The sequence below is a fragment of the Staurois parvus genome, unplaced genomic scaffold (assembly GCF_062004578.1).
Source record: "Staurois parvus isolate SC_StPar_1 unplaced genomic scaffold, SC_StPar_1.0 ptg000845l, whole genome shotgun sequence".
NCBI lineage: Eukaryota > Metazoa > Chordata > Amphibia > Anura > Ranidae > Staurois > Staurois parvus.
The window spans coordinates 1,597,108-1,623,314 of NW_028318641.1; the positions used below are offsets into that span (position 1 = coordinate 1,597,108).

At 45.6% G+C, this 26,207-nt stretch overlaps 1 protein-coding gene across 2 annotated transcripts in view; it reads right to left on the bottom strand.

Annotated features, from left to right (window-relative positions):
• ASB7 (ankyrin repeat and SOCS box containing 7) overlaps positions 1–26,207 on the bottom strand; it is a 104,655-nt gene that overhangs the window by 45,154 nt on the left and 33,294 nt on the right. For both annotated transcript variants that reach the window (XM_089655527.1, XM_089655528.1), the window contains exon 4: positions 25,847–26,106. In XM_089655527.1, coding sequence (XP_089511653.1) covers positions 25,847–26,057 — 211 coding nt within the window. In that variant the 5' untranslated portion in view covers positions 26,058–26,106. The remainder of the gene's footprint in view (positions 1–25,846; positions 26,107–26,207) is intronic.

Sequence of the window (26,207 nt, forward strand, 5' to 3'; positions counted from 1 at the left end):
GATGGACTTGACGCAGCCAGGAACCAGGTCGCGGCCCCCGAGACACCTCAGCTGCGGTAATGGCCGCCGCCAATGGCGTGTAGCTGGTGGAAGAGACAAAAGAGTAGTCAGACAAGCCGGGTCAACAACAACAGGACAAAACAGTACAGGACAGCAGACGAGAATCACAGGTCACGAGCCGGGTTCAGCAACAGAGGGTCAGATCAAGGGAGAATACAAAGAATAGTCAAGTCACAAGCCGAATCAGATACCAGGAGAGTCACGAGAGTCAGAACAGAGTAATAGCAACACAAAGACACAAGACACAAGTGCAAAGAGCATGTGCGGGCCACAGGCTTATATGTCATCAGCCACACCCCTCTGGGGGATGGACCACAGAGACCTGAAGGCATAAAAGGATTCCCATCATGCACAGCAGAATCCAAGATGGACGCCAGCACATGGAGTAACATAACCTCAGGGAAAAGGTAGGACCTTGACAATATACTCACAAACCAAAAGAGAATAAAAACAGAGCAGGTAGTCCGCAATATCAGTCCAATGGAATACTGTGCCCTTAACTGGGATAGGCTGACGCGTTTCGGGAGACGAACTCCCTTCTTCAGAGCTGAAATGTAAACCTGCTGATCCAACATATATGTGCCAAAGAATGCTAAAGAGGTCAAACCCCCCCCCCCCCCCCCCCCCCGCACATGTGACGGCCCAATCGAAAAGAGCCAATCAACTCCACCTCCAGCAACAAACAAAAAAAAAAACACAACACAGCAAAAAAAAATATTTAAATTATATAAATATAGTGTATTGGTAATCAATAATAATTGGCAATGCCACATCAATAAATGAGTGAACTATACTCATATATAGTGCCAGGATATGCATGAATCAATGACCTGTGCAATGGGACACGTATCAAAGGTGGCAATCTACTGCATGAGGAACACAAGGTAGTATATAGTAGTTAATTATTAAATAACAGATGTGTGCCCCCATAGATGTGAGAACCAGCGTGGCTTCTGTACTGCTAAACTGAAAAAATGCAATGGCAATGCTTAATGAAATGGAATAAAATAATATAATATTGGGCTGTCATGTTTGCGGGGGGGGGTCTCTGATAATGTACTACTATGCGGTGCATACTAGTACATTATGTCTTCAACCTGCAGGGGGGGGGGGGGGCACTTTTTTAGTCTCTTAATGAGACTTTACTACCACTTTAAACCTGCCTGAGGACCATGTTTCAAACTTTACTTAGGTAACTATCCTACTGCTTTAAAGTGCTTGTAAACCTTTGAAATTAAAAATGAACAAAGCACATCCTTCTACAGTGTGTGATTTGTCTGCTGTCTCCTTCCTCTGCTATGTGCACGAGTCAGTTCTGACAGGTTATGCCCGTGATTGATAGCCTCAGCTGTGCAGGTTTCCCTATGAGACTTTGAAGGGGGGGGGGTGTCCATTCCCTCCACTCAGGTCTCAGATTACACTCAGCTCCTTGCTCTATGATGTGCAGTGTGTGACATCAGATCCCTGCCTGCTGATCAGAAATGCTGTGCCAACTGTAAACTTTGAATGGCTATGGATAAAAGAAGGCTGCAAATAAACAGGTACAACTAATGTAGAAGGATTTGTTTCATCACCTGAGGCCAGCCACTTCAGTGGATATATGTAAGGGTTTGCAACCACTTTATGTGCCATTGCTGACCCCTGCTTATAGGGCTGATGTCACATGGGTGATTGTACAGCTGGGGACACATCACTGGCAGCAGAATCACCTAAGAGAGGCTTCCACTTACTTCTATGGAATTGCTCCCCTGCTGGCCAGAAATGCCTATAAAATATAACTAGAAGCTAAACTTTTTTTTTTAGTTTTGGATCAAGTGGAGATGGATTAGAAAACCTAATAGGTCTTGTCTGCTGTCTGTGCCCCTGTTAGGGATATTCCCCCTATTTGTCCTGTTTATCACAATCTTCAAAAGTAAAAGTAAAGAAAAACCCCTAAATTTTGGGTTGTCCTCTGAAAAGTAATAGAGGGAGAATTTTCCAATGGAGACACTAGTTCTGTTGATCTGGGGGTCCCCAAAGAACTCCTTTAACCACTTTCCTACCGGGCACTTACACTCCCTTCCTGCCCAGGCCAATTTTCAGCTTTAAGCACTGTCACACTTTGAATGACAATTGCGCGGTCATGCAACATTGTACCCATATGAAATTTTTATATTTTTTTGAGACAGATAGAGCTTTCTTTTGGTGGTATTTAATCACCTCTGGGTTTTCTATTTATTGCTAAACAAACCAAAAACAACTGAAAATTTTGAAAAAAAAATGTTTTCTCTTAGTTTTTGTTATAACATTTTGTAAATAAGTGATTTTTCTCCTTCACTGATGTGCGCTAATGAAGCTGCAGTGATGGGCACTGATGAGGAGGCACTGGTAGGTGGCACTGATGGGCATTGACCGGTATCACTGATGGGCACTGAAAGGCAGCACTCATGGCACTGATAGGCGGCACTGAAAAGCAGCTCAGATGGGCACTGATAGGTGGCACTGACTGGCACTATTAGGCAGCACAGATAGGCAGCACTGATAGGCAGCACTGACTGGCACTGATTGGCAGCACTGATAGGTAGCACTGACTGGCATTGATAGGTAACACTGAAAGGCAGCTCAAATGATATGTGGCATTGATGGGCACCGGCAGCTGGCGCTGATGGACACTGACAGGTGGCACTGCTGGGGCTACACTGATGATCAGTGCCCTGATCAGTGCGCATGTCCCCTCCGAGGAATGCCGATTCCTGGCTCTTGTCTCCTCTTGAGCTGTCAGCATGACAGCTTGTGAGGAGAGAAATGCCAATAACCGGCATTTCCCTATTTACATGTGATCAGCTGTGGTTGGACACAGCTGATCACATGACCGAGCCGTCATCTTTGGCTCTTTCCATTGATCGGTGATCTGCTGTGTCCAAGGGACACAGCGCACCACCGATCGCCAAGCTGCGCGCTCCTGGAGCCGCACACGCACGGTTAGAGTGGGAGGACGTCATATGACGTCCTCCCAGAACGAGAGAACCGCCTTGCGCCCGTCATTTCCTTATATGGCGGGTGGGAGGCGGTTAATTTTCAGGGATTATCTTTTCCCATTTTGGCTATGGGACAGGAAGTGAAGGTGAATCTCCCCAATTGGAGACAAATGGCAAAAAATATCCCTCCCTTACTCTATCCAAAATGAAAATAAAATGTTTTGCCTATAGCTCTACTTTTAAATTTGCTTTACCGGTTAAGGAACAACACATTGCTGGTCTGGGAGCAACTACAGAAAAAAGGTAAGTGGTCATTATTGATTCTGTGAAATGACTTAAGTCTTGAACAAGTATGCAGGCTGGGAGTTCCTAATTCAGCAACCGTATGCTTGCTCTGGGTCCGTGACTCAATGAAAGCCAGGGACTATCAGACAACTAGCATTTTCAAAAGGAGGTCGGCAATGGCACCCTAGATCAGTGGTGGGCAACCTTTTTTTTCAACTGAGCCAAATCTCGCCAAAACCACGATTGAAATTTATTTTGAGAGCCACATTTTTAAAACTGAAAATACATCCCCCATATAGTAATTCATCCCCCATATAGTAATTCATCCCCCATAGTAATTCATCCCCCATATAGTAATTCATCCCCCATAGTAATTCATCCCCCATATAGTAATTCATCCCCCATAGTAATTCATCCCCCATATAGTAATTCATCCCCCATATAGTAATTCATCCCCCATATAATAATTCATCCCCCATATAGTAATTCATCCCCCATAGTAATACATCCCCCATATAGTAATTCATCCCCCATATAGTAATTCATCCCCCATATAGTAATACATCCCCCAAGTAGTAATACATCCCCCATATAGTAATTCATCCCCCATATAGTAATTCATCCCCCATATAGTAATTCATCCCCCATATAGTAATTCATCCCCCATATAGTAATTCATCCCCCATATAGTAATTCATCCCCCATATAGTAATTCATCCCCCATATAGTAATTCATCCCCCCTATAGTAATTCATTCCCCATATTGTGTCAATTCACTTACCTTTGCTCCGCGCGTTCCTCTCGCCGTGTTCCCGCGCCGTTCCGGTCTTCAGGGTGGACTGTGAGAGGAGAGGAGTTCGTCACGCTGCCCCGCCTACATCCTGACAGCCAATGTTTGCCACGCTCCGCGGGCCGGATTAAAAGGTCGGCCGGGCTGAGTCCTGACTTTTGGGGCGGCCGCCCGAGAGGAGGGAGGGGAGCGGGCGCCCGGCACACAGAAGAGCCGCATTAAAGTGTGTAAAGAGCCGCATGTGGCTCGCGAGCCGCGGCTTGCCGACCACTGTACTAGATACATCTTGGAGTAAGGGAATCCAAACCAAATTTTTGTTGTTGTTCTGGCAGGGAAGGGTTCAGAACCTCAGTCAGTTGTTTATTGTTTTATAACATATGGAAGAAAAAAACTGGTTGGACAAGATGCTCAAAGATGGCTCAGTCTGACTCTATTTTGTTCCAAAAAAGGGACAGGAAATTATCATCCCACTGCCAGAATACACCGCTGTACACTGTAGCCAAGGCTACATGCAACTGATACAGCATGCTCACCATGCGCAACTGTTAGTGCAAGAAATAGTTTGGGCCATCTTGGCCCAAATAGACTATTTACAGGTAAATTTAGGCTACGATCACCGCTACAGTTCTCACTGGCCTTGATCTCTGGTGTGAATGTAAGGTGGCGTTAGGCTTTAAAGTGGTTGTAAACCTCAGACATTAAACATGAACACAGCATATCCTTCTATAGTGTGTACTTGGCGCAATCCAGAGCACTAAGAGACAGCGCTGAGCAAACTTTTTAGCGCTATATAAATACTGTATAATAATATAATAATAATAATAATTTCTGTCTGCTGCCATGGTCTTCTGCTATCTGCAGTCGCTTCTAAAAAGTTTTCCTGAAACAAAGAGAAAAAAGTTGACAGGAAAGGGAGCTCCTGCACACAGTTTTTGATTGGCAGCCTCAGCTCTGTTTCTCTGTGTTTTGTGAAGGGGGTGTGTCCCTCCAATCAGCTCTCAGAGCTCTCCTCACCGAGTGTACCTTCATCCCAAGCATGGCACCACCTGCCTGGAGTTTGTATGTTCTCCCTGTGACTGAGTGGGTTTCCTCCGGGTACCCCAGTTTCCTCCCACACTCCAAAGACATGCTGGTAGGTGAATTGGCTCCTGTCTAAAGTGGCCCTAGTATGTGTATGTATGAATGTGAGTTAGGGACCTTAGATTGTACGCCCCTTGAGGGTTAGGGACTGATGTGAATGTACAATATATATGTAAAGTGCTGCGTAAATTGACGGCGCTATACAAGTACCTGAAATAAATAAATCTCCCCAGAGCTGAGAGATCCTGTGTAAATTCTGTACTTTGAATGCATTCAGTGAACAAACGACCACAGATAAACAGGTACAACTTATGTAAGAGGATTTGTATCATCTCTGTGTATCGCCTGAGGCCAGTCACTTCACTGGGTGTAGGTAAGGGTTTACAAGCATTTTAAGATAGTTTTACACAAGAAATAATTTCCATGAATTCATTATTCATTTATATTTCTATAGTGATTTCCTCCATGAGGACTCAGGACTTTTCAAACTGGTGTTGGGCCAGATAGTAGGTTAGGCCGCCATTTTGATTGCACTCAGTGGAATATGATACTAGGGCCAATTTTTAGACAGAAGCCAAATAACCTACCAGCATATCTTTGGAGTGTGGAAGGAACTCCCGAGTACCCAAATGAAAGCCATGCAAGCAAACTCCATGCATGTCCTAGACGGGATGTGTACCGGGGACCCTGATGTGGCAAGGCAAATGTACTGCAGCTAAAAACAAACTTCAGGTTTTGTATAGTGTTTGGAAAAGGAAGCTCCCCTGTCAGGTTTTTATTGCTCTCCGTGCCCCCCCCCCCCCCCCGTTGGTAAGACCTCCTTTTACTTCCTGTATGATAATACTGTTCTCTGCAAGCAATCAAATATATATTACATTGCACAAATGAACACAGGACTTCCAGCCCAGGCTTGTCCTCTCTTGCCTCCATGCCCCCTTTTCTTTGCCTCATGTCCTCACTAAGAAGAAGCATGTGTAAGAACATCTGCCGATCAGTGGATTTCCTGTGGTCTGGCGTGAATGGTGTAAGGAGTTTAGGTAACAAGCACCACTGTGGCTTGTCACCCTTCCAAGCAACACAACATACATTATTTAAGGGCCTCCTGGTACACGGTGTTCAGTTTGGAGGAACTTGTCCCCGTAGTTTATTTAAATGAACACAGAGGGACAGGAAGAAAGGAATCAAAACCTAAAATCTAACTACAGTTGGAAATGATGGATATCATGTAAATATATAGTAATATATGCAGAAATATATTTAGGGATCACTTCAGCCTCACTATTGTAGTTATAAACTCAAGTACAGTAGAATACACCCAGGACCCGGCATTCACTGTATCCGGTCTCCCCGGACCCTGCATACACTATATCTGGTCTCCCAGGACCCTGCATTCACTGTATCTGGTCTCCCCGGACCCTGCATACACTATATCTGGTCTCCCAGGACCCTGCATTCACTGTATCTGGTCTCCCCGGACCCTGCATACACTATATCTGGTCTCCCCGGACCCTGCATTCACTATATCCGCTCTCCCCGGACCCTGCATTCACTCTATCTGGTCTCCCCGGACCCTGCATTTACTATATCTGGTCTCCCCGGACCCTGCATTCACTATATCTGGTCTCCCCAGACTCTGCATTCACTATATCCGGTCTCCCCGGACCCTGCATTCACTATATCTTGTCTCCCCGGACCCTGCATTCACTATATCTTGTCTCCCCGGACCCTGCATTCACTATATCTGGTCTCCCCGGACCCTGCATTCATTATATCCGGTCTCCCCGGACCCTGCATTCATTATATCCGGTCTCCCCTGGACCCTGCATTCACTATATCTGGTCTCCCCAGACCCTGCATTCACTATATCTGGTCTCCCCGGACCCTGCATTCACTATATCTGGTCTCCCACAGTACACAGAACAAAAATGGAAATGCAATTATTTGTGTAAATTTAAATAGCTAAATACCTTTTCTCATCAGCAGTTACATCAGTCTAGTGACTTCTATCAGTGTCTGGCAGAGCACTGGTTAATCTTGTAGGAGGAGTTTTCATTCTCCTCTGACTGTCTTATGAGGCTGCATGACCCCTGACCCTCTGTCCAGACAGTGCTGATTGCAGGGCCTGATCTAGGGGGGTGCTGGGGTGGGCTCTGCCCCCTCCCCAGATTTTGGCCATGCCCCCTCCCCAGATTTTGGTCATGCCCCCAGGTGGGACAGTACTAATGGGAACAGTCCATGTAAGGAGGGACTGTGAAGCGGATAACGGAACATATGTAAGGGGGCACTCGGAAGGTGACAATTGATGTAAGGGGGCACTCGGAAGGTGACAATTGATGTAAGGGGGCACTCTGTTGGGGTCACCTGACGTAAGGGGGCACTCTGATGGGGTCACCTGACGTAAGGGGGCACTCTGATGGAGTCACCCGATGAAACGGGGCACTCTGATGGAGTCACCCGATGAAACGGGGCACTCTGATGGGGTCACCCGACGTAAGGGGGCACTCTGATGGGGTCACCCGACGTAAGGGGGCACTCTGATGGGGTCACCCGACGTAAGGGGGCACTCTGATGGGGTCACCTAATGTAAGGGGGCACTCGGATGGGAACACCTGACGTAAGGGGCCCCTCGGATGGGAACACCTGACGTAAGGGGCCTCTCGGATGGGAACACCTGACGTAAGGGGGCACTCGGATGGGAACACCTGACGTAAGGGGGCACTCGGATGGGAACACCTGACGTAAGGGGGCACTCGGATGGGAACACCTGACGTAAGGGGGCACTCGGATGGGAACACCTGACGTAAGGGGGCACTCGGATGGGAACACCTGACGTAAGGGGGCACTCGGATGGGGACACCTGACGTTAGGGGGGGACTCTGATGGGGACACCTGACGTTAGGGGGGGACTCTGATGGGGACACCTGACGTTAGGGGGGGACTCTGATGGGGACACCTGACGTTAGGGGGGGACTCTGATGGGGACACCTGACGTTAGGGGGGGACTCTGATGGGGACACCTGACGTTAGGGGGGGACTCTGATGGGGACACCTGACGTTAGGGGGGGACTCTGATGGGGACACCTGACGTTAGGGGGGGACTCTGATGGGGACACCTGACGTTAGGGGGGGACTCTGATGGGGACACCTGATGTTAGGGGGGGACTCTGATGGGGACACCTGATGTTAGAGGGGGACTCTGATGGGGACACCTGATGTTAGAGGGGGACTCTGATGGGGACACCTGATATAAGGGAGCACATCTTCTGTTTACTCACCCTAATCTAATGACAGCTTAATACATACAAGGTTGTGACACTATGACAGACTGTCAATGACTTACACACAGTGTTGACATAATGCCCCCAGATCAGATAGGCTAGATCCAGCCCTGGCTGATTGACCCTGTGCTGGTCACATGCATCCTACCAAAAAAACCCCCCCAAAAACTCCTCTCACAGAACGCAGAGGTTTAACCTCTTAGGTTCCACAGTGAGTATAACAAGCATGCTTTCCTGCATCTACAGACTGATTGTACTGTGGGGGGTTTAGTAACATTTTAAAGTAGATTTCCAGGCTAAACCTAACTAGTATTAAAATCTGTCCCCCCTCCCCCCTGCCAGTTACCCAACACCTATGCTAACTAACCTGTGTAAGAAAGATGTATACAAGTTGTACTTTCCTATATTTCAGTCCACTCTGGTTCAGTCATGTGATCCCATGTCAGCCAGCAGCAGCTGCAGGGGAGAGCAGAGGGTGCTTGACAATGGCTGGAAATGCTCAGGAGTAATGATGTCATCCATAGACTCCCATAGTGCAGCCATTTTTTGCCATCCATCTTCTCCCCTGCAGCTGCCACTGGCTTAAACGGGAACCAGATCACATGACTGGACTGGAGCAGGCTGAAAACAGGTAAGTATATACAGGCAGTCCCAGAGTTAAAAACATAAGACTTACATACAACTTGTATGTAAGAACAAACCTACAGAACCTATCTTGTTCGTAACCTGGGGACTGCCAGCATTGGTGTTAGAAGGGGTGGGGGAGGGAGCATTTTTAAGATTAGTTAAGCTTTAGATGGAATTCTACTTTAAAGAATCCCCCACTCATGACTTTACCATTAAGATCAACAGCACAACCATTGGTCCTTCCCCCTCATGCCAGGGTGCTAGTCGTACTCCTAGACTCTGACCTCTCCTTTGGGCCCACATCCACTGACTGGCTAAATCCTGCCGCCTCAAACTCCGGAACATTTCCAAAATCCGCCCCTTCCAGACCAATGACACCACAAAACAACTTATCCACGCTTTGGTTATATCCCGCCTCGATTACTGCAACTCCCTCCTTACTGGTCTACCATTACACAGGCTATCACCCCTTCAGTCTATTATGAATGCTGCTGCTAGACTCATACACCTTACCAACCGATCAGCGACTGCCGCTAGACTCATACACCTTACCGACCGATCAGCGACTGCTGCTAGACTCATACACCTTACCGACCGATCAGCGACTGCTGCTAGACTCATACACCTTACCGACAGATCAGCGACTGCTGCTAGACTCATACACCTTACCGATCGATCAGCGACTGCTGCTAGACTCATACACCTTACCAACCGATCAGCGACTGCTGCTAGACTCATACACCTTACCAACCGATCAGCGACTGCTGCTAGACTCATACACCTTACCAACCGATCAGCAACTGCTGCTAGACTCATACACCTTACCAACCGATCAGCGACTGCTGCTAGACTCATACACCTTACCGACCGATCAGCAACTGCTGCTAGACTCCTACACCTTACCAACCGATCAGCGACTGCTGCTAGACTCATACACCTTACCAACCGATCAGCGACTGCTGCTAGACTCATACACCTTACCAACCGATCAGCGACTGCTGCTAGACTCATACACCTTACCAACCGATCAGCGACTGCTGCTAGACTCATACACCTTACCAACCGATCAGCGACTGCCGCTAGACTCATACACCTTACCAACCGATCAGCGACTGCTGCTAGACTCATACACCTTACCAACCGATCAGCGACTGCCGCTAGACTCATCCACCTTACCAACCGATCAGCGACTGCCGCTAGACTCATACACCTTACCAACCAATCAGCAACTGCTGCTAGACTCATACACCTTACCAACCGATCAGCGACTGCTGCCCCTCTCTGCCAATCCCTCAACTGGCTTCCACTAACCCAACGTAGAAAATTCAAAATACTAACCACAGCTTACAAAGCCATCCACAACACTGCCCCTAGCTACATCACCAACCTCATTCATAGATACCGCCCACTCCGCTCCTATCCTCCTCTCTAGCTCCGTCATCACCTCCTCCCACGCTCGCCTCCAGGACTTCTCCAGAGCCTCTCCCATCCTCTGGAACTCCCTACCACAGCATGTCCGGTCAGCCCCCACCCTGTCTACCTTTAGGCGATCTTTGAAAACTCACTTCTTCAGGGAAGCCTACCCCACCTCCACCTAAGAACTGTACTTGAATCACCTCAGCCAGATCATCCCCCGCAGCTATCACCTTTTGTATCACCTCCCCCTTCCTTTAGATTGTAAGCTCCATGAGCCGGGCCCCCCTATTCCTCCTGTACTGAAATGTATTGTAATTGTACTGTCTCCCTTATATTGTAAAGCGCTGCACAAACTGTTGGCGCTATATAAATCCTGTATAATAATAACAGTTTCCTTTTTTTGCAGTCAACCTTGAAAAAAACCCACTATATGTCTGTTATGTGTTCCCATTCACACAGCATTCTAAAAATAATTTAAATTAAATATTTCTTAACTTTCTAGGTGTTTGGATCAGGTCTTGAGTGGACTGCAAGCTACAGTCTGCCCAACACATTGAGAGCAAACTCAGCCTCAGTATTCAAATCTAGTTTACAGCTGGTAATGATATCTGCCAGCATGGTACAGGCAGGGATAATTATAGGAAACATTAAGGCCGGCCATAGACTGTTCCTGCTGAACTGGCCGAGATTCGAACCGCATATGGGCAGGCTGAGTGTACCAAGTTGATCGATCAACTTGGGTACAACAAGCCTGCCGGATTTACTTGCAATTATTGCTAGTGGCTGCAATAGCAGCTAGCGATAATCACTGTCTTCTCCAAGCGGTGACGGCTTTCCCTACCGAGAGAAGACAATAGCTCAGAAGGAGGGATCCCCCTTGTCAACACTATCTGTGTTCATGGGGGACTCGTGCAAATGTCTTTCCTGCAATCTGTGGTTGCAAGAAAGAAATTCGTCACCGTCTATGGCTGGCCTAATTCCCCAGCCTCCTTCACAACTTCAGTTGTGGAATTTTCAGAAAAAAGCAAGTAAAATGTAAGCAGCAATTTAAATTATTTTTAAGCTATTTGAATGAGGACAGGTAACAATTATAAAGTAAATGTTATCCCAGTTTGGCAAGCAAAAGTGGAAATACACTTTAAAGCCTAATTCCAGAATTCATAGTTTGTTTGGACCAAGCTGGCCCAAACAAACCATTTCCTTTACAAACTGATGCAGCATCTGTCAGTCTGTCAGCGCTGCATAAAGTGTATTTAGCATCATGTATTTGTATTTCTGGACTCCAACCTATCCTTCCAGCCCCAAGTCCAATCTTTAACAAACTCATGCAGACTCCACCTCCGCAACATCGCCAAAATCGGCACGTTCCTAACCCCAGAAACCACTAAACAGCTCATCCACTCCCTCATCATATCACGACTCGACTACTGCAACTCCCTCCTCACTGGCCTGCCTCGCCGCTGGCTATCCCCGCTTCAGTCTATCCTGAATACGGCTGCCAGACTCATTCACCTTTCCAAACCGATCCATCTCCACCACCCCCCTCTGCCAATCCCTCCATTGGCTTCCGATTGCGCAACGGATCAAATTCAAAATCCTAACACTGACGTACAAAGCCGTCCACCATACTGCCCCGAACTACATCACTGACCTAATATCCAAGTACCACCCAGCACTCCGCTCCTCACAAGACCTCCTTCTCTCTGGTCTCCTCCTCCCATGCACGCCTCCAGGACTTCTCCAGGGTGTCACCCATCCTCTGGAACTCCCTGCCCCAACCCATCTGATTATCACCTACTCTCCTCTCCTTTAGGCGCACCCTGAAAACCCATCTCTTCAGGGAAGCCTACCCCACCCCCTGCTAACTTGCCGACCTCCTCCACTCTTCCTACCACCCCATCCCCCCCAGCTATCTCCTCCTGTGCCACCATCCCCTCCCTCCTAGATTGTAAGCTCGAAAGAGCAGGGCCCTCAATCCCCTCATGTTTTTCATTGTATTGGTATTGTTCTGTCACATGTTCTGTCCCCCTTTGTAATGTACAGCGCTGAGCGAACCATTGGCGCTTTATAAATACTGTATAATAATAATAATACAGCACAGTGTTCTGGCACACAGTGGAACAAGGTCAAGCCAGGCTGAGCGCGGCTCAACGAATCACAGGAAGCCTTTTATTTTTATGAACACAAGGCTTCCTCTGATTGGCTGCGGTGGAGAGATGGGTGGAAGATATCAAGATCTCTACCTCAGCGAATCAAAGAAGCAATGTGTTCATTCACACAAATACAAGGCTTCCTGTGAATGACTGAGCAGCACTCAGCCCAACTCAATTTTGTTCCTGAAATGGGAAGTCCCCGTACTGCTGCTGGAACACAGTGCTGTATAGTGTATGTAGCTGATGCCTCATACAGTTTCTATTGCACTGACGGCCGCTGCATGGATTAGTAAGGGAAATAGTTTGTTTGGGCCAGCTTGGTCTGAATGATCTATTTAAGGACATAGGCTTTAAACTATCCAAACACGTTAAGATTTCTCCCTAAACAGCGTGGATGGAGGAATCTTTCCCGCCAGCTATTGTATTCACACAGCCGCATCACCCGTAATTTTTCAATCGACTTTTGCAGAGCTGGGTGGAGCAGACAGGGGTTCACCCTTGGCTCAAATATTGGCCAATTCACCAGGAATAAAGCCACATATGGCAAGCTGTAATGCAATAGAAGGAAAGCATTTTGCTCTCTCTTGGGGACCTGCCCAGGTATGACATGCACTACACTTTTTTTTAACCTCTAGAAGCATAGGGATTCTCTTTTGCATAAAAAAGTGTTTTTGAAAACTGCACTAGGGTTGTTTTCCATGTGTACATGGACATTTTGTTTCATTAAATGACTAGTTCACCTAATCCTTCCCCCCCAGTCTCTGCTGTATTTACCTTCGATGATCCTGAGCTGTCAGGGCTCTCACAGCCAGTCCAGTGTTTCGACATCCCTGGTCTTCCCCCTCTTCTCTGTGCAGCGCTTCCCGCTTCCAGGACGGACCAGATCGATCCATTGTGACGGTGCTGGCCAATCAGAATCGATCTGGTCCAACCTGAAAGCACTGTACAGAGAAGAGGGAAAAAATTAAAAGGCTGAGTATTTCAGATCCCCAGACCATTGACAATTTGGCATCCCCGAAGGAAGTACAGTCAGGATCGGGGGATGAGGAGGGTGTACCGCGTTAGCTCACCTTTTCATTTTTTTTTCTGTAAGGCTGTTTTCACACTGCAGCATTTCTAAAGCGCACTTTGAGTTTTTAAAAAAAGATGCATAGTGTGTTTTAATTGCACTGCATGTGGCAAATAGGCGATGAATAGCTGGTTGTTAAGGATGCTGTTGAGTGCTGGATCCTTAACAACTGGCAATTCACTGGTTGTTAAAAGGTGCTGGCGAGTGGTTGCTAAGGAGCCGGAACCCGCCAGGGTCCATAACAACCAGTGATAATGCCTCCCCCCCAATGGTCAGCATGTTCCAGCTCCTCTTGTGCAGGAGCAATGCTACCACTGGAGTGGAAGGAGGCAGAGATACAACGGGTGGGACAGCAGGGAGCATCGGCTCCCAGAATCTGAGCAGAGGAGGCAGGGGAAGGCCAGATCACATTCACGGGAGTTGGATGACTGGTGCTACTGGCGGGAGACTGTGCAGGGGGAATATTGTTTAAATCTCCACTGATTGTTAAGGAGGCCAGCATGTGCTGGCTCCTTAACAATCAGCTATTCACTGGTTGTTAAGGACGCAGGCAGGTGCCCACTCCTTAACAACCAGCATATTTTTGCCACGTGACCCCAAAAATGCGCCTAAAAGCAAAACCCTGGGTGTGTTTTTGGTGCATTTCCCACTGGCTTCACTGGAAGGTGCATCTTTGGTGCACTTTTTAAAAGCATACCAAAGATGCAGCATGCAGGATTTTTCAAACCGCAGCGATTTGAAAAGTCTCATAAGATTTAAAGGCAAATCATTTTTTATGCGCTTTTGTCCTGCTGGAAAGGTGCGTTACAGCGCAAAAAAAAGTACTGAGAAAGGGGTCTAAAGGTAAACTAACCGTTAGGTCCTTCTTTAACCTCCCTAGTGGTATGATTATTTCAGATTTTTGGTGCTGAAAGCGGTACCATTATTTTGCATGGAAATATGTAGTTTTTTTATTGTAGGCTGTAATATTTCAGAATAACTCACTGAAATCTGTCTGAACAAGAGTCTAGTAAACATCCCGGGTAGGATAAAATTTGAAACACAAAATCATAAATTATAATTTAATAAATAATAATGAAAAAAATAATATGATAATAATAAATTTAATTCAATAATATAATCAAACCAAAACCACTGAAATTTGAAATAGAGCGCCAAGTTCGCACATCATTGAGCAAAGTCGCAAAATCGTTTTCAGTGTCTGATGACGAATTTCTCCCACGAATCATTATCACTCAATTCTGCAAGTGGTTCTGATTTACTATCGCTGATAGCTGATCTAAACCTGCTTTTGACCTAAAGGGACGCTTTTTGGACCCATGGACTTTTCTAAGTTTCCAGGTAGAAGGAACAGTCAAAATGCAGACAGGGCACAAGACAAAGCACTCGGGACAAAATGTATGTGAAATGGTTTGAAACAGCAATGTTTTACTATGTAAAATTAGTTTTGAAAAAAATGAAATTTTTTTTAAATTTTCAAATTTCCCGCCGCCGCCGCCCGTACATCCCGTCGTCACAGGGACCGGAACACAGAAGCCGGATGCCGGCATCAGCCGGAGGAGATGGCCAGTGACGCTGCAGGGGACACATCGCGGGAGCGAAGGACAAGGTAAGCTCTGCAGGGAATCCCTGAGCAACACTTCATGGTAAGCCCGAGTGTAGCTCGGGGTTACTGCTTTTAGTACTGACATTTTACCCCGAGCTACACTCGGGAATACCGCCCTAGCAGTATGATTATGTCAGTATTTCTGTGCTGAAAGTGGTACATTTTTTTGCATGGAAATATGTAGTTTTTTTATTGTAGGACTGTAATATTTCGGAATAAATCTGTCTGAACAAGAGTCTATTAAACATCCCGGGTAGGATAAAACTTGAAACACAAAATCATAATTATAATTTAATAAATAATAAAAAAAATATGATAATAAATTTAATTCAATAATATAATCAAACCAAAAACACTGAAATGTGAAATAGAGCGCCAAGTTCACACATCGCTGAGCAAAGTCGCAGAATCGTTTTCAGTGTCTGATGATGAATTTCCCCCACGAATCATTATCACTCAATTCTGCAAGTGGTTCTGATTTACTATCGCTGTTCTCTAGCCGGTCTAAAACCGCTTTTGACCTAAAGGGACGCTTTTTGGACGCCATGGACGTTTCTCAGTTTCCCGGCAGAAAGAACAGTAAAAATGCAGGCAGGGCGCCGGACAAAGCACTCGGGACAAAATGTATGTGAAATGGTTTGATACAGTAATGTTTTACTATGTCAAATTCGTTTATTAGAAAATGACAGTTTCTAAAAATGTTTAAATTTGCCGCCCGTACGTCCCGAACACGGAAGCCGGATGCCAGCATCGGCCGGAGGAGATGGGTGGGGACGCTGCAGGGGACACATCGCGGGTGCGAAGGACAAGGTAAGCGCTGCAGGGAATCCCCAAGCAACGCCGCATGGTAAGCCCGAGTGTAGCTCGGCGTTACCGCTAGGGAGGTTAATAACAGAATACAAATAAAATATTTCAAAGAAGAATAAAGCATCCATGGTCACAGCTTTACTTTAACACTCTACCGTGCAATCATCATAGATACTGGCTGTTCTCAGACATCCTCGCTGACATAGCTGTCCAATGTGGGCACCATAACATGTGGGTAAGTACTGTGAGGTTCTGATGTTCGTGATTACTGATGGAATTAAAACGTATGAGGACATCGCTTTCACACTTGAAACCACATGACAGAGAAACAAGTTATTTGGCAACAAAACACAGAGACACGGGGACATCAATTTGGTGACATCATTCTGACAGTAACTTTCCTGAACATATGGATCTACTTTATATTCAGCTAACAAGGGCTCCGACAAAACATGGATCACATTAAGGGGGTGGTACAATGGCTTATAAGTAGAAAGTACCTGCAACATTTTAAAGGCTGGCTCACTGAGGTCACGCATACATGTCTGACTTCATGTCTCAATTAAGGGCATGTTTTTAAAGCCATATAATGAAAAATAACCAGGAGATCTGGCAGGAGGAGTCATGTGCGGGAAAAGATGGACACAGGACAAGTCACTTCACACTGCTGAACAAAAACATATGGAATGCGCTGCCATCTAGTGGAACTATAGTAATGTTCACCACTATGGACAAATACTGACCAATAGATGGTTACAAATAAGGTATAATCAAGCAGAGTATTAAAGCTGATCTCCACAATCAGGGAAGATTCAGATGTGTGTCCAGATCTACCTTTCCTTTGAAGTTTGACCCGCATTTGGATTGCACTTCAGGGGAGATTGACAGGTGATGAGGAAGCGATGTGACACTTCCTCACCGCCTGTTTTAACCCCATTTTTTCAGACAAACAAGCCACAACCTTGTGCCTTGCATTTGTGGTGATTCCCTCATTTGCCTTGTGTTGCATTTGGCGGGCTTACCGCTGGATGACCATTACATATTAGGTAGATTTTGGAGAGGGTATGAAGCATCGCGACAGCAGCATGTAAACACCCCGTGAGGGAGGGAGTGCGAGGGAGAGAGAGGGAGGGAGAGAGGGAGGGAGGGAGAGAGGGAGGGAGGGAGAGAGGGAGGGAGAGAGGGAGGGAGGGAGGGAGAGAGGGAGAGAGGGAGGGGGGGAGAGAGGGAGAGGGAGGGGGGGAGAGAGGGAGAGAGAGGGAGGGAGGGAGAGGGAGGGGGGGAGAGAGAGGGGGGAGAGGGAGGGAGGGAGGGAGAGAGGGAGGGAGGGAGAGAGGGAGAGAGGGAGAGAGGGAGAGAGGGAGGGAGGGAGAGAGGGAGGGAGGGAGGGAGAGAGGGAGGGAGGGAGGGAGGGAGGGAGGGAGAGAGTCATGCACTTTTTTTTTTCATACCGCCCCCTAACCATACATTTAAACGTAGCCTTAATGTCCCTTTAAATAGCTTGTTTTGGCCAAGCTTCCTATTTATTTTATTTATTTCAGGTATTTCTATAGCACCGTCAATTTATGCAGCGCTTTACACATATATATTGTACATTCACATCAGTCCCTAACCTTCAAGGGGCGTACAATCTGAAGTCCCTAACTCACATTCATACATACTCATATTAGGGTCAATTTAGACAGGATTCAATTAACCTACCAGCATGTCTTTGGACTGTGGGAGGAAACTGGAGTACCCGGAGGAAACCCACGCAAGCACAGGGAGAACATGCAAACTCCATGCAGGAGGCGCCATGGTCGGGAATCGAACCCATGACCCAAGTGCCGCTGTTCCTACAGGTGTGCTTTTTGGGTGCCCTGTATTAACTGGATGTATACAGCGCCATGCTCCAGCAGCAGAACGAGAACTTCCTGTGCCATTCATGAGTGCTACACAGTCATTCATGGGAAGCTTTCTATTTTATGAATGAATACAAAGCTTTCTCTGATTGGCTGAGGAGGAGAGGCAGGCAGATAATGTCCTGATCTCCACCTCAGCCAATCAGAGGACGCTTTGAATTCATTCAAAGAATGCAAAGCTTCCCATGAATGGCTAAGCAGCACTCAGCTTGACTCTATTTTGCTCTGGAAGTGAGGCAGGAAGTTCCCATCTCACTGCTGGGACACAGTGCTGTACATTCTAAGTCAGGGGTGCTCAACCTGTAGCAATCAACCTCAACCCAGGCAAGTGCATGCCGGGGGCAGCAACCCATTGATCACAATCTGGGCTTGCTGACCCGCCATCCCAGTGCATTCAAGTGCACTGATCTGGCGCCAGAAGAGGAGGAAGCAGGCAGCCGCAAAAGGAGCAGAAGCCGCATAAGCAGATATTTCCTCTGTAGCCCTGGCTCCTGCCCCAGACGGAGTGATAACAAATACACTTCACCTGGGACCTTTCTAGCAGCCTGGAGACAGAGAGGATGCCAGCAGAAGCTGGAAGAGAAAAACAAGGTCAGTAGCCTTATACGGGGTTCTGGACCGTAAGGCTAGGTTCACACCTATGCGTTTGGTCCGTTTCTGCAGTGCGGTTTTTGTTTTGATGCGTTTTGCGTTTACTTGTTGCTGGGCAGATTAAAATGCAAAACGCATCAAAAACACAATACATGCTTTTCTGCAAAATAATAAAAAGAAAAAAAGCGCCACTTTTAACAAGAAACTATGTGTCAGCCGCAATTCCCACCCAAAAAATTAATTTGGCAAAGTGAACAATTATATCATAAGGGTATGCGCTACTAATAAATTATATAAATATATATATCACCATATATTAAGTGACCAAAAATAAATAAATAAATAAATAAAATATCCAAAATCCATATAGTGTATAAAATAAATATAGTGTCCAAAAACAATATATAAATATATCTATTAGTGTCCAAAATTTTTATTTTATACACTATATGGATTTTGGATATTTTATTTATTTATTTTTGGTTACTTAATATATGGTGATATATATATTTATATAATGTATTAGTAGCGCATACCCTTATGATATAATTGTTCACATGCTTTTCTGCGTCTCCACTGAAGTTTATAGAACCAAAAACACAATGTTTTACGTTTAAAACAGTCCCTGACCCTTTTAAAAAACCGGTGAAAATGCAGATATGTGAACCTGTCCCATAGGAAATCATGTTAAATGGACTGCTGTGCGTTTCTGCAAAATGCAGAAAACACATAGGTGTGAACTTAGACTTATGCAGGCCATAGACAGGTCGAAAATCGTCAGTTTATAAAAAAAAAACAAAACGAAAAATCGGTCGTTCGATCGGCCGACGTTACGACCAACGGTAAAAAACCAGCCGATTTTCGTCCCGTCTGCGGCCGGCATTTAACACCGTAATTACATCTGTACCTTGCAGAGAGCTCTGCTATTATATTTTACATGAAAGTCTTGCGGTTGCAACAATGTATCTATTTTGGATACAGATGTTTTTATTTGGATATAAATGGATACATTGTTGCAACCGCAAGACTTTTTCATATAAAATATAATAGCGGACTGGAATTCTTCTTCTTCTTGCAGGTCACGGCTCGTGCGCAGATTTTTTTTATCGGTAAAACGATCAGCTGATTTGCCCAAAATTGCCGGGAAAATCGGCCGATCGTCAAAATTGGCTGCGAAATTTCCAACATGACCGATAAAAAAAATGTGCCAAAACCCCGAAAAACGGCCAACCAATTAACCCACTAACGGTGCGAAAATCGGCCGATTTTCGACCCGCATAAGGGCTTGTTTACATTTGCGGTTTTGGAGTATAGTTGAGATGTGTTTTTACCATCCACACCCAACCACTGGGTCACCAGGTGTTGCAAAGGCATCCACGCGCCAATGCTCCAGAGTGCCCGTGAGGCCTCCCTGTCACATTCAGTTTTAAACTTGGACATGAGGGGAAGCATATATAGGAACCAATCCTCTCCATTTTCCTCCTGCAACCTTTGAAAGCTGACTTCTCCTCCTCCCCCTTCCACTTGCATTCAGCAGCTGCAGAAGGAAAACAAAAATTCTGAACTATTTTATTTCATTGAGGCTCTCGACCCGTCACCATGCTGTTCTTTCAGATCTTTGTGCAGAGACTGAGAGCGACATCGTTTTGGCTTGACCATTCAATCAGTCGCAGCCCGCGAACCTGGAAGGAAGACCGGGTGAAGATGGAAGCCTCTGCAGTGGTGGTGACAGCTCGCCCCTGGAGGGCTTAGTTTTAAGGCAAGTCCTACATAATGTGCTAGTATGAGCTCCATACTAGCACATTATATGCCTTACCTTGCGGGATTTTTTTTTTTTTTTTTGCACTTTAACTACCGCTTAAGCTCCAGAAGTTTTTACCCCTGCATGACCAGGGCATTTTTTGATATTTGGCACTGCACTACTTTAACTGGCAATTGCGCAATCACGCAACAATGTACACTAATGAAATTTATATAATTTTTTTCACACAAAATGGAGCTTTCTTTTAATGGTGTGTGATTATTTTTATTATATAAATGAAAAAAGTCTGACAATTTAGAAAAAAATCATATTTTCTACTTTGTTATAAAACAAAAAAAAAAATGAATTTCTTCATTAATTTAGGCCAAAGTGTATTCTGCTACATGTCTTTGGAAAAAAAAAAGTCCCATTATGTGTATATTGATTGGTTTGTGCACAAGTTATAGCATCTACAAACCATGGAATATATTATTTATTTCAGGTACTTCTATAGCGCCGTCAATCTACGCAGCGCTCTACATATATATAGTACATTCACATCAGTCCCTAACCCTCAAGGGGTGTACAATCTAAGGTCCCTAACTCACATTCATACATACACATACTAGGGACAATTTAGACAGGATGCAATTAACCTACCAGCATGTCTTTGGAGTGTGGGAAGAAACCGGAGTACCCGGAGGAAACTCACGCATGCACATGGAAAACATGCAAACTCCAGGCAGGTGGTGCCGTGGCTGGGATTCGAACCAACGACCCTAGTGCTGCCAGGCGGAAGTGCTATATATACTGGAACTTACGCAGCTATGACACTATACTGGTAATGGCGGTGAACAGAGACATATAGTGATAGTATGGAGGGCAATCCGGTGCGAACTGATGCTGGCTGGGAGGGACACTAACATCACTAGTGATACTAATACAGTGATCAGTGCTAATACTGTACTGATGACACTGGTTTGGAAGGGGTAACATCCAGGGGAAATCAAAGGGTTAACTGTGTGCCTAACAATGTGCAATGTGTGCTGGTTTTACTAATGGATGCCACATCCCTGCTCTCTGTATAGAGCCCTGTGTTGTAAGTAAACATGGGACTCTGTACTGTGATTCACTAAGGCAATCAGCAGGTCCCAGCCATAAATCATTGGCCGGGACCTGCTGACCGACTTGTGCTGTACTGAATGATTCTACCTGGAAAAGCTGGATCAAGTCCAAAGTACGTATACTGTGGATGGTCTTTAAGCAGTTAAACATGGTGATCAGCTGTAAGGCTCTTGTCAAATATGTAGTTCAAAGAGCTGAGTTTCTTTTTTATGTTTTTCTTAGTTTCTGTTATAAAATTTTGCAAATAAGTAATTTTTCTTCTTCATTGATGTGCACTGATGAGGCTGCACTTATAGGCAATGATAGGCTGCACTGATAGGCAATGATAGGCTGCACTGATAGGCAATGATAGGCTGCACTGATAGGCAATGATAAGCTGCACTGATTGGCACTGATGGGGTTGTACTGATAATCAGTGCCCTGATTATCAGTGTAAACAATGTACTGTCAGCCTTGACAGTTATTGGCTCTTCTTTCCTCACACAGACACAGCGTGCGAGGAAAGGAAATGTCGAAAACTGACATGTCTATTTACATGTGGTCAACTGTGATTGGACACAACTGATCACCTGGTAAAGGGCTGTTGTGATTGGCCCTTTACTGCAATCTGTGATTAGCTGTGTCCAAAGGACACAGTGAGGGAGAGGTCACCAATATGAGTCCAAAGGTTTTAATGAACGATCACATAGTTACAGTAAAGCAACATTTCGTAGCCCCGCAGGACCCCTTCATCAGGCATGTGACACGCCTGATGAAGGGGTCCTGCGAGACTCCAAAAACATTGCCTTGCTGTGACTATGGGATCGTTCAATAAAACCTTTGGACCCATATTGTCGATCCTCGGTGTGCTGGTGACAATCTTCCTTGCTGATTCTGTTCGGTTCCAGCCGATGGTCGCTGCAGCACCCACTTATACACACAGCCATTTTTAACGCAGGAACGTGTGCATTTGGATTCTACACTTGCAAAGGACACAGAGATCTGAAAGCTTGCCCAACTGTGCACCCCAGGGGGCATACGGAAGGCACGGTTCTGGGAGGACGTCCATGGACGCCCTCCTAGAATCTGAGAGCTTTGCTGTAGCTATCTTCGGCTATAGTGTCGTCAAGAAATGGTTAAAAATACTTTAAACCTTGCAGTGCAGGGGAGCCCAATTGCAAGACAGATTTTTTCTTTTCTCCAAAGTTCAACTTTAAAGGACCAATTTTAGGGAAAAAAATATTACACTGTTCTCCATTAGCTTCAATAGAGGACAGGTGAGACTTTAGGGGTCTAAAAGACAAGAACGACAAGAAACTCTGGTTGGGTTTGAGCTGTAAGGGCTGTGGAATGATTAGGTGCCAGATTCCAATGTCATTGGGCATTGAGGTTATGTTCACAGCAGCCGGGGCGTTACAACACAGTGACTGGTGTGTGGTGCGGTCAGGCAAGATCCGCCCAGTGCAGCTGCAACAATCTTGGTGCATCACACTGTTCACTTTTTTTTTTCTATTAATGAACTTTATTGAAACATCACAAAGTTCAACTGGCCACGTTTGTCGATTGCCTAGCACTGTGCGTTACAACACAGTGACTGGTGTGTGGTGCGGTCAGGCAAGATAAGCGCAGTGCAGCTGCAACAATCTTGGTGCATCACACTGTTCACTTTTTTTTTTTATTATTGAACTTTATTGAAATGTCACAAAGTTGAACTGGCCACGTTTGTCGATTGCCTAGCACTGTGCTGAAAAAAAGTAATGCACGCAGTACTTTTTTCATCACACACCAACCGAACACCGTCGTACTGCAGTGGCAGTACTCTGACTGTGGCGCATACACAGTCCAAGCGATAGGGCCGGTATGCCGAGATAATGCAACCTCAACCCATATGCACAGGAGTTCCATCATCTCTGTCTGCCCAGTGGGCAAAGCGATGTCAGCGGCAGACCTGAAAGGAGAAGAAGGACATGGCACCGGTGGGGAAAGAGTGGATGTGGGCAGCTCAGACCTCGTATTGCTGGAGGAACACATCCAGATGTAAGTGTTTCACAAAGTGCACATTTGTTGTGCATACCTGCACATTATGGTAAATGCCGTCTGCCCTTATCATGCTTTACTCCCACTTTACTGTCTGTGCTCACAATGGATGGGAAGCCCCGCCCAACTTCCGGTGTGGTCGCTAGGACAGACGTGAGCAAAATCTTTAAACCATGATCGTGAAATGTAACAGAATTCTAACCCTTCCTCGATCTATCCAAAAGGGGAAAAGTAAAATTCTACATTAATAAGTTTGTTTTTTATGACCACATGGAGACATCATAATAATTTATGTTAGGTTCACACCTATGCGTGCTGCGATTGATGCATTTTTTCTAGGTCGTCTTGCGTTTTTGAACATGTGTTTTGCTTTTTTTGGGGGGCCAATAGGAAAGTATGGAGTACGACTTTGGATGGGTGCAACTTTGATGCTATTTGAGTGCCAATAAAGAGTGTAAAGTCGCACCCATCCATAGTGGCATCAAAGTCGCACCCATCCAAAGTGGCATCAAAGTCACCCATCCAAAGTGGCACCAAAGTCACCCATCCAAAGTGGCATCAAAGTCACCCAAAGTGGCATCAAAGTTGCCCCATTCAAAGTGGCATCAAAGTCACACTCATCCAAAGTGGAATCAAAGTCACACCCATTCAAAGTGGCATCAAAGTTGCTCCATTCAAAGTGGCATCAAAGTTGCCCCATTCAAAGTGGCATCAAAGTTGCCCCATTCAAAGTGGCATCAAAGTCACACCCATCCAAAGTGGCATCAAAGTCACCCATTCAAAGTGGCATCAAAGTCACCCATCCAAAGTGGCATCAAAGTCACCCAAAGTGGCATCAAAGTCACCCAAAGTGACATCAAAGTCGCCCAAAGTGGCATCAAAGTCGCCCCATTCAAAGTGGCATCAAAGTCGCCCCATTCAAAGTGGCATCAAAGTCACACCCATCCAAAGTGGCGTCAAAGTCGCCCCCATTCAAAGTGGCATCAAAGTCACACCCATCCAAGGTGGCATCAAAGCCGCCCCCACTCAAAGTGGCATTAAAGTCACACCCAAAGTTGCACCAAAGTCACACCCAAAGTGGCACCAAAGTTGCCCCATTCAAAGTGGCATCAGTCACACCCATCCAAAGTGGCATCAAAGCCGCCCTCAAAGTGGCATCAAAGTCACACCCATCCAAAGTGGCATCAAAGTCACCCAATCAAAGTGGCATCAAAGTCACCCAATCAAAGTGGCATCAAAGTCACCCATCCAAAGTGGCATCAAAGTCACCCAAAGTGGCATCAAAGTCGCCCCATTCAAAGTGGCATCAAAGTCACACCCATCCAAAGTGGCATCAAAGTCACACCCATTCAAAGTGGCATCAAAGTCGCCCCCATTCAAAGTGGCATCAAAGTTGCTTAAAAGTCACACTCAATACTTTCCTATTGGTAAACCCCCCGCCCCCCTGCAAAATGCATTAAAAACGCAACACTTGCGGTTTTGTTTTGAACAAATGGTGTAGCGCTGTAAATGCTAAAATACCATATTGTCAAATCATAATATAAATAATATTAAAGTGAAAGAATATTAATAAACCTTGTGTATCCTTATTACCTTAATTAAAAGTGAAATACATTCCAAAGAAAATATAAAACCAAAGGGACCAATTATAAAACCGTGACATATATCAATTAATATAAATAAATAAAAAAAGTCCCAAGAAGTGAAGAAACAAGTCTCAACAAGTTTAAAAAATAATTATAGCACAAAAACATATATAATATATAATCTAAAAATCAAGATTTTTCCATTCTTCAACTTTTATATTCCCACTTTGTATTGTGCGCTCATATTTATGGTACCAATTATATCCATCGCCTACTAGTGTGTGCGCTCACCTCAGAAATTCGACCCTCAAGGAGTCAAAGAGCAATCAATATCCCCGGATAATCCCTGGTTGGATGGATCTCTCCCTTTATGTGGTTCCAGTGAAGTCTATTGCACCAAAAACACAATCGTCTGCGGGGAAAAAAGTACCTGACCCTTTCCAAAAACAAGGAAGCGGCTGAAAACGCATAAATGTGAATGTGTCCCATAGAAAATCTGCAGAAAAGCGCAGAAGTGTGAACCTAGGCTTATGGTTCATTAGGTCATGATATGCTGAATCAACTTGCGCTTCTCAAACAGCAGTGTTTACCTAATTGTGGATTCCATAACAGATCAGTAAAGGACGGGGAGGGGGGGGGGGGCTACAATGACAGGTCTTTGAGGAATCTAGTTTTAGTTTGACCTGGAAATTCCTCTCCTAACAGAACCCGTCTTACCTCCAGCCGAGCTCTCTATTCTCTATTTATGGCCATCTTACCTCCATGCTCTAGGAATACTCTCACACATCTTTCTTTTCCACGTGCTGCTGAAAAGTGAAGCAGAGTCCATCCATTGGCATCCCGACCATTGGGCGAGTAGCCCTGTTCCAGCATAGTGCGTACGGTGTGGACGTCTCCTGCAGCCACAGCTGCCTGTATCCGGAGCTCCTCCTGCAGCTCAGGATTCCTGCGGCAGTGGTGATGTAACATCCTCCCCTCTGTTGTTTCTTAACTATAGAGTCATGGGGCTGCAAGTCGCCTGTCATTGCAAACATACAGATGTCAATGTCAAAAAAGAACAAGTGGATTTTAAAATAAAAGTGTTCAGAATTCCAGAATTATTGGTATTTAACCACTTCA